A 12,521-nucleotide genomic window follows, 5' to 3' on the forward strand; every position below is an offset into this window, starting at 1 on the left:
CCTGCTTTCTCTCTATTCTATCACTTTTCTGCTCTCTTAGTGGCATAGCGGTATGTCTGCGGACTTACAACGCTAAAAATCGGCTTTCGATACCCATGGTTAGCAGAGCACAGATAGCTCTTTGTGCTTAATTACAAACAACAACAACTATCATTTCTAAGTTAGAGACGGCTAGCATAAATAGTCCTCAAGTAGTTTTGCGTCAAATTCAACAAGCAAACAAATCTTACTACTAGAACAACCTGAAATAAACTTTGCTAATTAATGTAAAAATTATTTTTTGTAAACATCCTGTACATGAAAGTATAACACTTATATTACATATAATATTACGGCCCCCCGCTAGTACACAGATTTACAATGCTAAAATCAGGGGTTTGATTCCCTTCGGTGGGCTCAGCAGATAACCCGATGTGGCTCCGCTATAAGAAAACACACACATGATATTATGACAGAGATCAAACTGTAGTTACAATGAATTGAAAACGCATTTATTACTTACTATAATCCACAAATGATAACTTGAATCTGGTCAAATATTTCATGAGTAATTTTAGCTGTTATTTTGTTGTTGTTTTTTTTGTAAGGTGAATGACGTTAAAAATCTAAGAAACACAATTTGTTTCCTTAGTGAAAGTTGATATTAACATACTTTTTGATGACTTGAGATTATTCTATATGAAAAATGCTTTGATTTCAATAATTTGTGTGTGTATGTTTGAATCATCACTGTGAGAGCTCTGCACCTTTCATAGGCAAGGTTTTTAGCGTTATTATAGTCATCGGTATTAATCACAACCTAATAAACGAGAGAGAAGTAAAGCTAAAAAAATAAGAACGCATGTAATAAGTTATGATGAAAGCCTATTTGACAAAAAACCCCAAAAAAACATAAACCAACGTTCATAACAACTTTTAAAGAAAATATAACCTAACAAATTAAATGGCAAATTAGCCTATAGGAGGCTAGAACACATGAAGCCTAACAATCCACAATGGAACAAAACTTAACAAACTAAAAATTTAACAAAATAGAAGAGATATATAAGTAATTAAATGATCAAATAACATCACAAACTTGATGAATTAATAAATTAATATAAAAGATGATTTAATAAACTGAGTGGGGACATAGTCCGAGAAACTACGATCAAGTTTGAATAAAACAAGTTAACAAGGTCGTAATAACCTAGAAGCAGTGTAACATTTTCAAATAAGAGGGGAGGTAGATGACTCATCAAACTATCATGTTACTTCTATATTAAATTGCTTCCATAAGTAACAGTTTGATCATGCTTGTACAATTCAGCACAAATAGTACCATAGTGCGTGCCAACGTTTTTTTTAGATCATTTCAGATGTGTTTCTCTGCTTTGAAGGAGCTTTTAAAGTGTGAAACATTAAGTTATGAGGAGTATTATTGTTTTGAATATGTTCTTGTAAAAATGGACGACCAACGAATCCGATAGTCTGTATAGCACTTACAAGACAAAGGATTTTACTGGTGCTACCCACAGAAATGATCGTCCTCGTGACAAGACTTTTCTTTACCAAGTTTATGTTTTTAACCACGCCTTATTACTTCTAGCACTCCACAGTAAATATATTAGTAATACCAGCGAGTATCCTATGCTTTGGAGGCACCAATTTTTCTGTAAAAACAGATAATTTAAGAATATTTACCTCCTAAAGAAAAAAACAAAGGCTTCCCAGTGGCACAGCGGTATGTTTGCTGATTTATAACGCTAGGAACGAGCTTTCGATATCCATAATGGGCAGAGCACAAATAACCCAACGTATAGCTTTGTGCTTAATTCAACAGAAAACAAAGATTTCGTATTTTCGCTCTAGTGGCAGACATATCCAGTAAGCTCATTATAAATGCTTTAATTAAAATTTGATTGTTTTCGAATTCATCAAAAACCTACACTAAGACTACACAAGCAGTCCCTAATTTAGCAATGCAAGACTATAAGGAAGGCAGCTAGTTATCATCACCCACCGCCATCTCCTGGGCTACTCTTTTACTAACAAATAGTGGGATTGACAGTAACATTATAACTCTCTCACAGTTGAAGGGGCGAGCATGTTTGATACGACGGGGATTCTAACCCAAGGATTACGAGTCGAGTACCTTAACCACCTGGCCATGCCAGGCCCTTTAATTAAGTGAATGGACGAATAGTTTTTCTATTATAAGCATGTAATGACATACTTAAAGCAAGAAACATTGTGATACCACACGTGCAGCAATTTTACTTTCGACTTAACACCTAATCATATCCATCAAGTCTATTATCTTGTACTTCAAAAACGGAACAAAAATAATCGGACTTCCTAAATGGGTTAAACCTGTATATTCACAAATGAAGTGAAGTTTTGAAATAAATATCCCCCATTTTCCATTTTCGTATACCGCGAAAAGTTTTAACTAAAACTTTTTTGTCTATAAAAATCAAAACGTGAATGTGTAACCAAGGTGGTTGATGTATACTAAGTAACTAGAATTGTCCATGCCCTCCTGAATACCCGTGTCCCTGACAAATCACCGGACTGTTTTCCCTTCCCTCTCTCCCCCGTTCTCCTATTTGTAATACTAAATATTGCTCATAAACAGTTCCATACTTATATTAGGTCCCAGGTTTGCAGACGTATACTGCTAGAAACCGGGTTTCCATCCCGTGGTGGGCAGAGCACAGAGAGCTCTTTGTGCATATTACTAAAACAAACAAACAAATACTTATGTTAGATTAGCTAGATTAAATATTTGAATGAGCAACAACTGGAGGCCTATATCACACACAAATATGAAATATATTCTTTAAACGTAAAGTTGATGTTATGTTAATACATTTACTTGGAGAAGAAGTTTTAATAATTGACAGTTTGAAAATTTTTCCACGCTATCACGAAAATATATTTTACCCGGTAACAATCTGAAATCTTATTACATTAATACAATGAACTTTTGTATTTACGAAGTAAGAGCAAAAAGTTGTGTTACATGACAGAATAATTGCAATCACTGATGAACAGTTGGTTCAGTGGTAAATTTGAGGTCTTATAATGCTAAAATTCGGAGTTTGATCCCTGCGGCAAGTGCATTGAAGAAACTTTTCTTTGTTGCATACCCAGTCGACATGGTGTGTTTTGGTATCGATCGAAATGCCTTGTCTACAGAGACATGACGGACGTAAATTGTGCAGCAGAAATGCAATTATGTCCTTCTTACTAGAAACAAAATATCGATCTACAGGTTATGTTTTGTCTGCGTATAGAGTAAGATGCCAATCCTCAAAAAACCTAAGACTGTGAAATGTAGACAGTATATGACTTCCAGTTTGATGAATCACACCTCAAAATGATTGAAAACTGTGTTTATCAATAGAGTTAAGCATATGGTTGAGCTCTCATAAAAAACGAAAAAAAATGGTTTTAGAAGAGGTTATGGCACGCGAAATAGCATCTTGGCTTAGGGTGTTAGATGTAAAAACCACTGAAGTGCAAATAAATGATTTTATATGCTTCACGGACAAGGTTAATCATGAGATGTTAATGGAGTACTCTGCAACTGCTCGGCGTAGATCAAGTAGATATAAGAATTTATACTGGAGTCAGGAAGAAGTAGCAAATAATCGTGAACTAAACAGCATTGTATGGTTGAGGCGTGAAACCAAGATATTTACTGCCACCAATATTATGTAATTTATATGCAAATAAGTTGATGAGAGAGGTAATTACTGAAACAGATAGGGTCAAGATTAAAGAATCCTTCATCTCGACAAATTGGACACGGAGACGTGGAACGAGAAGTGAGGAAGGGACTGCTGAAAGGTTGTATACGGTCAGTCCAAATCAACGAGATTGGAAGGTGGACCTTGTTTACTGAAAATAACAGCAATAAAACTCAACAATACAAGGTATTAAAATGTGATGATATGGACGAAAGGTGATGATCGTATGCATATAAACTAAACTTCTTAGCTTGTGTTGAATCACACAAAGACAAAAAGCCAGGCACGATCAGGTGGTTAAGGCACTCGACTAGTAATCTGACTGTCGAGGGTTCGAATCCCCGTCACATTAAACATGATCGTCCTTTCAGCCGTGGTGGCGTTATAATGTTACAGACAATCCAACTATTCGTTGGTAAAAGAGTAGCCCAACAGTTGGCGGCGGGTGGTGATAACTAGCTCCCTTCCCTCTAGTCTTACACTTCTTAAATAGGCGCGGCTAGTGCAGATAGCCCTCGTGTAGCTTGGCGCGAAATTAAGAAAAAACAAACAAAACAAACAAAGACAAGTGCTGGATATATGTAGTAAACGAAAGGTATGCTACTTTAGGCATACAATTAGATCTTACGCTGAGAATGATGGGTAAAATCGAATGAAGAAGAACAAGAGGCAATGGAGGCTCACTTGACTTAACGATATTGGAAAATGGATTGGATGTGAGGAGCTTGAATTAAGAAAATTGATGGATACAGCCAGAAATAGAGAATAATATGGAACCATAATCGTCGATCTGAGGAAGACATCATGATTAATTGATGGCTGAGTAGGTGTTATAAATAGAGTTACTGCGTTGTCGTGAAGCTCATAAAGTGTTGTAGATATGCTATTACATTCTGCTTAATGGAAATCCCCATAGAACTGATAAAGTCTTTTGAACAGCGATTTCTGGTCTTATTGTGACATATTGACACAGAAAACACGTATATATCTATATCACACTTCACTGGCACGTGGTGTTATATATGATAATGGTGTTGACGCTTGAAAATTTATGGATGGAAAATAAGACAAAGTGAATGATTATTATTTATTATAAAAACTATCAGTGGAATTCATATGACATTAATCTCAGATCTGCCAGGTTAAGACGTTTATTAGTGCCGGGTCCATATTTTCAAACACAAGTTCACGTTTTTAAATTTTATAAACAATGATATCAAATATGTCCTCTGCTGGTATAGCGGTAAGTCTAAGGATTTACAATGCTCAAATTAAGTGTTCGATTCCCCTCGGTGGACTCAGCAGATAGCCTGATGTGGCTTTGCTATAAGAAAAAACACATATGTCAAATAAATTAATTTTAGAGAAATATAGAAACATCAACATTTACGAAACACATAAAAGCTACTTGTTCGCTCTTATGTTCTGTTATTGACTCCTGCAATGAATGTCTCGCTATTACTAACTTGTACAGCATTCTTGTGTCATTTATAATGGTTAGTATCTTTCTGTCTCCTCAGTGTACAGGGCCTGGCATGGCTTAGCGCGTTAAGGCGTGCGCTTCGTAATCTGAGGGTCGCGGGTTCGCGCCCGCGTCGCGCCAAACATGCTCGCCCTCCCAGCCGTGGGGACGTTATAATGTGACGGTCAATCCCACTATTCGTTGGTAAAAGAGTAGCCCAAGAGTTGGCGGTGGGTGGTGATGACTAGCTGCCTTCCCTCTAGTCTTACACTGCAAAATTAGGGACGGTTAGCACAGATAGCCCTCGAGTAGCTTTGTGCGAAATTCCAAAAACCAAACCAAACCAATCCTCAGTGTACTTCAGTCCATATTAGTCTGGTATACTCAAGGGCGTAGTCGTAAAACTGACTCTTAACTTCTATCTTTCCCAGATAGTTAAGGCACTCGACTCGTAATCCGAGGGTCGCGAGTTCAAATCTCCGTCGCACCAAACATGCTCGCCCTTTAAGCCGTAGGAGCATTATAATGTTCCGGTCAGTCCCATTATTCGTTGGTAAGAGAGTAGCCTAAGAGTTGGCAGTGGATGGTGATGACTAGCTGCCCTCCTTCTAGTCTAACACCGCTAAATTAGGGACGAATAGCGCAGGTAGCCCTCGTGTAGTTTTGCGTGAAATTCAAACCAAACTATTTTTCCCACAACTCATCATTTTACCCAACATTTTGAGTACTGTTAAACGAATCCTGAATTACAGGAGGAATGACTTACATGACTTATTATTATTTTAGTTAATTCTGAATTTCGGTCTAAAATGATGTAGAAATTATTAGTGTTTGATTCTGGATCGCAAATTGAATTGTGTAAAGTATTATTTTACTTAATTTTGATGACAGGAAGAATACTGTGAGTGATTGGTAGTATTTAATTAAATCTGAATGACAGGATGTTTTGTGCATGTTTTATGTTTTATACCTAACATATAGAAAAATGATGTTCGCTTTTTATCTTTATCACGAATTGTACTGATTGATGCTGGCTATTTAATTCTAAGAACTTGTGAGTGAAAACAGATAATAATTAGTCAACCATACTACACCGTTGTTTCTTTGTAATTAAGCCCCAAGGGGCACAGCGGTAATTCTTTGGACATACAACCCTAGAACTCGGTTTCGATACCCGTGGTGGGCACACTACAGATAGTCCATTGTAAAGCTTTGTGCTTAACTACAATTGTTTGTTTGTTTGTTTGACTGTTGTTAAACGCAAAACTACATAAAAATCTATCTGTTAGTCCGTAGATTTACTGCTGTGTTATCGAAAATGGGGATGGCTACTGCCACCTAGATGACTGTAAAACGGTTTTAGAAGACCTTTGATAGATAACCCAAAAATGTCATATACATCTCTCATACAATTTCTGTTGCTCTAACAAAAAGAAAAAAGCCTTCCAGTAGCACAACGGTAATTCTACAAATTTATAACGATAGAAATCGAGTTTCGAAAATTGAGGTAGGCACAGCACAGGTAGCTCATTACATAGTTTTGTGCTTAACTACAATGAGAGTAAAGCACTGTTTTAAATAAAAATCAAATAGAAAAAATGTGGAAAAAATTCTCGCAGTTATATCTTAATACACACACATATCGCCTAAGCTTCGAACAGTATCTGAAACATAGAGTGATGTTACACCACCATGATTATGATACCTTCATCAAACTAGCAAGGTTCATCCTTTACATAGTATGGAAATACTTTTGTTAATAAGTTACGTTCGTAAAAACATGATCAAAACCTATTAGTCTATATTAATTAAATTTATTCTAATATAAAATAGAATAAAATAGAAAATTTAATCAGACTGAAAATGATTAGGTACTATTTTGGTGACGTATGAAACAGCGGTAATGAGACATGTGATGCTATGCAGCATGTATTGTGTTATATTTCAACCTATACATAAACAAACATGAAACCACAAAGAATTTAACTATGCAGTAATTGGTTTTTATAATTTGTTTGTTTTTTCCCAATAAAAAGAGTCAGAACATACATGTCCACGGATTTTTACCATACGAGCAGTTTTGTGTTTTTTACCTTTTACAAAACTTGGTCAAAGTATTGAATAAAAACATTAATTTTAAATGCAGAATAGAAAGAAAACTCCAATAAATTAATTAGATTAATTGTAACGTTAATAGCGTATTTGTTAGAAAAGGTTATATCGGATTTTTAGCGTTGTAAGTCCGCAGACATACCGCTGAGCCACTGGTGAGCAGGTTATGATGAACAAATTCATGAACCTACAATCAGTTTGGTACATAAATAGTTTTAAAATATGTTTAAAAAAAACAAATGTGGTCAATACGAAACTACTCGTAGTTTTAGGGTTAATTTGTAATGCGTAGAAATACATGTTGAAATTTGTCAATTTCGAATCCTAGGCCCGGCATGGCCAGGTGGCTAAGGCACTCGACTTGTAATCCGAGGGTTCGAATCCCCGTCACACCAAACATGTTCGCTCATTCAGCCGTGAGGGCGTTATAAAGTAACGATCAATGTCACTATTCGTTGATAAAGGATTAGCCCAAGAGTTGGCGGTGGGTGGTGATAACTAGCTGCCTTTCCTCTAGTCTTACACTGCTAAGTTAGGGACGGCTAGTCCAGATAGCCCTCGTGTAGCTTTGCGCAAATTTCAAAACAAACCAAGAATCTTAAAAAATAGTTTTTTTTTATTCTTTAAATATATCCGAAATCTAGTAATACTTTTGCGTTTTGATACGATGAAAAGACATTCACTTCTTTTTGTAGTTAAGTGATGTATTCACCAAGGAATGTTTTTATAAACTCCAGGTACTTAAAAGCCCAAAGTTTACTTTCTGGTAAAACAGGAAGAGTAGCTTTTGATGAGAAAGGAGATCGTCTTAATAGTGACTACGATATCGTCAATGTTGTAGATGGACGAACTGCTAAGGTTGGACATTACACATTCTCCAAGGTAGACATAATTTGATGTGTTCTTATATATATGTACTCTCTTTTAAGTTATATATATATATATATATGAGTATTTTCTTTTAAGTAATTATAATATAAATGTGGATTCTCTTTTAAGTTACATATATATATATGTATGTTTATTTTAAGTTGTATATATATATATATGTATATGTCTCTTTTAAAATTTATATATTTGTGTGTGTGCATGTCCCTTTTACATTTTATTTGTTTCGTATACTTTATCTCTACCACTCCCGCATAATTTAAACGTTTATATAAATTGTATTTTCGATAACGTTTTAGGTACAAAGATCTTTCATTGTGGCCTTTGCAAGTAGCTCTGTATTTTGCTGCTACATTCTTTTAGTTACAATTTTATATTTAACTATAGAAATATGTATTTGCTTTTTTTATGAAAAACACAGAAGGACAAAACTAGTTAATTACAAAAGTTTAAAGCTGTGTTAGTAATATCTACATATCTATTTTTTCTGTATGCCTGTCCATCTATGTATTCATTCATTTATTATTATTGCGTGAAGAATGATATAGTTGATGACTTTATAGCCCATGGTTGTGTTCTGAAAACAAACAATATAAATTGATTACATAAAGTAATCGTGTTTAGCACCAAAATTATTTTCTTTAATACTGAATCTAATATGTTTCAAATGAGCAATTTGACGATGAATGTTTTGTTACACTTCATCGTTTTGACCTTTTCAAAAGAAAATTTCATCCTGCTCAGTTTAATCACCAGAGTGCGTAAATTATTAAATATAAAATGATGACTGTGAAAACAAATAACGTAATGTATCATTCTAATATGGTTCCACACTTTATTACAAGATTTTGTTTACTGTATAGTGTTATTCACAGTCTTAAGTTTTAACAAAGTAAGTTCTTCAATAAACATAAGCAGATTCAGATGCTCATACAAATATTTCCGGAACATTTCTTACACAGTCTAAATGCTTCAAAATCTTCAGTAAAAGAAGTAAAACTTGTCTTTTAAATAGCATGTTATACATTCCATGTAAAAATGTTAGCTATGATTATTCATTTTAACAGACGTAAATGACTTCACAAAATGAAGAAGTAATAATAATAACTTAAAAGTGATAATTCAAATCACAGTGAAACGTCTTTACAAGGAGAAAAATTCCCCATACTTCTAGTGTTATCTAAAATAACAACAAAACAAAGAATATAAGATGCTTTGTGGTAAAGAATATTTAGGTATCGGTTAGTATTCTTTAAAAATCAATGCTATAAAGCATACTTTGTACTTCCCAGGGGATGTAAGATTGATCATTTACGTCAAAAGTTACCATATGCTGCTAAGATTTTATTGTTCTGAATATTTTTGACAGTCTTTGCAAAGAAAATAAGTTACAGAGAATCATTGATATGCATGTATATCCTTATTTATTTAAAACTATGATTTTTGTTTTAGGTCCAGATGAGAATGAACCTTCAGCTCAACGTTAGCAATATTAGATGGCCTGGTAATCAAACAACAAAACCTTTAGGGTACATCGTTCCCACCCATTTAAAGGTTTACTTTCCTTGGTCGATTACTTTGGTTTAATCCTTAATTATGTTTACAGATATTTATGAATCGAGTAATACATTTTTAGTATCATGGGAAAATATAAAAATGTTATTCGAAATGAAATTATGAACGTCAATTAAAATCTTTAATAACTGGAAACCATATATAGATAGATAATCTAGGTAATACAGTTGATTAGTGTTTACACAATAAGTCTGTTCCAACTAGCTGGAATAATTAGCCGACTATTTATTTAAGTGTTTGATTAGACCAAACGGATTGTAAGGTATACTCTGTAATATTTATTCATACTTTTGTTAGTGTGTGGTAAATATTTTAATATTATTATTGTTGATGGCAGAATTTTCAAACCACTGGCGTTATAATAACTTAAAATCATGTAATACGTTTCTTTGTTTCACTAATAACAGGTTATTGGCTTTGGCAATATTTTCAAGCTCACTTTTGTTTTATATTTGGCCAATGACTTTCTATTATTAGTCTAAACCTAGCTTGTGCTCTTCCACATAGCAAACTTATGAATTTCAGGAACTAAGTATTAGAGAACAATTGAATGGTTGGACAACTATGAAGTCTTTAAATGAGATTTAAAAAAAGAGCTCGTAAATTTCGAAATAAATTAATATATTAACTCTTATGCTAAATTTACGTATGTTTTATTCATATTATCTGAAAATACTGGGAATTTTGTTTTAAAGTTATAATAATAAAAATAAATTAAAAATCATTAGTTGCTAGAAATGTAACTTCGAAAAGTGTGTCAAAAATGTTCCTTTAGATTAATATTAGATCTTAAACTAGATGTCATAAGTTTCTGTTTAATTTACTAATATGTTGTTCCATGTTTGTTTATTTGAATAAAGTCCTAACATAAAATTATATAGGTCATATAGAATCAGTGAAGTGTTACCTTCTAAATTTTGTATTTCATAAATACTGGTATCTGGATCTAAACAAACAACTACTGACATTTTTATGATCCCTCCTGTACTCGAATAAATCATTTTTATCCTACGTTTTGTGAACTGATAAAACTATAAACTACCAGAACGACAAGATTAACTGAAAATTGGAGGTTGATCTCATTAAGAGGGTAAACTTAACCACTAAAAAGTCTTTAATTTGATATAAATATCGGAACTATTAAGATAACACAGTTTCATAAGTTAAAACCATTTGCTTAGATTATCACACAATAAACGAAGTGAAAATGTTTTCTACAAGTTCAGCCTATCAACAATACGTTATAACCATAACACATTACGAACATTCTCCTTTACATTATGTTGTTGCTTACGAAACTATCCATATAGTTAAGCATGGATATAAACTCTTGGAGCGAGCTTCTCATTTCTTACTCTTGTAGCAATTCTAAGTTTCTCCTAATATTCTTCATTTAAAGAAAACAACTAATTTGGATTTATAAAACTTAACACTGAATGATTATTTCAGTAATAAATTTTTAACTATAAAAGACCTTGGCATTATTGCTGTAATGCAGTACTTACAGATTATCTGACAGTCTCTGTATTTTTATAATTCTGTTTATAAGGTGGTCACAACAGAAGAAAAGCCGTTTGTTTGGAGAAGAACTGTTGAAAGTGGAGACGAGTGCAAGGAAGATGAAATCCCATGTCCACGTGCTAACAGTTCCCTACGTAAGTCTCACACTTCAAATATATGATAAAAACTAACTAAGTATACTTCAGTTAATTTAAAATGTTCTTTGTTTGTTTGATTGAGCCCCGGCATGGTGGTTAGGGCTCTCTATTCGTAATCTGAGGCTCGCGAGTTTGAATTCCCGTCACACCAAACATGCTCACCCTTTCAGTCGTGGATGCGTTATGATGTGACGGTCAATCTTAATATTTGTTAGCAAAAGAGTAACCCAAGAGTTGGCGATGACTAGCTGCCTTCACTCTAGTCTTACACTGCTAAATTAGGGGCAGCTAGCGCAGACATTCCTCGTGAAGCTTTGCGTTAAATTCAAAACAAATGATGGATGCTATGAGTAACACTTTACCATGCTGCGTTGTACCAACCGCAATGATTGAATTCCGGATATCAGCGTAAAATACCCTAATTTTCTTACTGAGGCACACTGGGCCAATTCGTTTGTTTGTTGTGAATTTCGTAAAAAACTACTCGAGGACTACCTGCACAAGCTGTCCCTAATTTAGAATTGATAGATTAGATAAAAGACAACTAGTCAACACTACCCAACTCCAACCCTTTGGGCTACTCTTTTTACCAACAAATAGTTGGATTAATAGTGCATAAGAACGCTCATAAGGCTGAATGATATGTTCGGTAACGGGGATTCAAACCCACAATCCGCAGATTTGAGTTAAGCACTATAATGAACAGGCCATTCCAGGTTGGTGAAACATTTACACTATTTATGATCTTATGTTGTACATAAATAATATATTTTTATCCAATGTTTCAAAGATTTCTTAACAGTCAAGTATTTTCACATTCTATATTTCAGTTAAGTAAGATAGTGTAAATAGACCAATTCCAAACTTACATACATGAACCCTTAAAAAAATTAATAACACTTTTGTGACAACAGTTTAAAAAAAACATTGTGTAGAGTAAAATCTAAACTCTTGTTCACCCCTCTAATTAGTATAACCAGTCATTCAGGTAGCCAAACTATTTAATGTATTTTGTAATGTAAAATAAAAGACAATAATTAGAAACTTACACAGACACAGTTTAGATGTACAATTAAACCATTAATTTTGCAA

General features: G+C 33.9%; 1 protein-coding gene across 2 annotated transcripts in view; it reads left to right on the plus strand.

Annotated features, from left to right (window-relative positions):
* The window catches only part of LOC143247321 (glutamate [NMDA] receptor subunit 1-like), a 117,386-nt gene that overhangs the window by 73,132 nt on the left and 31,733 nt on the right, over positions 1-12,521 (plus strand). For both annotated transcript variants that reach the window (XM_076495176.1, XM_076495167.1), the window contains exons 8-10: positions 8,046-8,190; positions 9,649-9,750; positions 11,321-11,426. In XM_076495176.1, coding sequence (XP_076351291.1) covers positions 8,046-8,190; positions 9,649-9,750; positions 11,321-11,426 — 353 coding nt within the window. The remainder of the gene's footprint in view (positions 1-8,045; positions 8,191-9,648; positions 9,751-11,320; positions 11,427-12,521) is intronic.

This window comes from Tachypleus tridentatus, chromosome 1 (assembly GCF_004210375.1).
Source record: "Tachypleus tridentatus isolate NWPU-2018 chromosome 1, ASM421037v1, whole genome shotgun sequence".
Classification (NCBI taxonomy): Eukaryota; Metazoa; Arthropoda; class Merostomata; order Xiphosura; family Limulidae; genus Tachypleus; species Tachypleus tridentatus.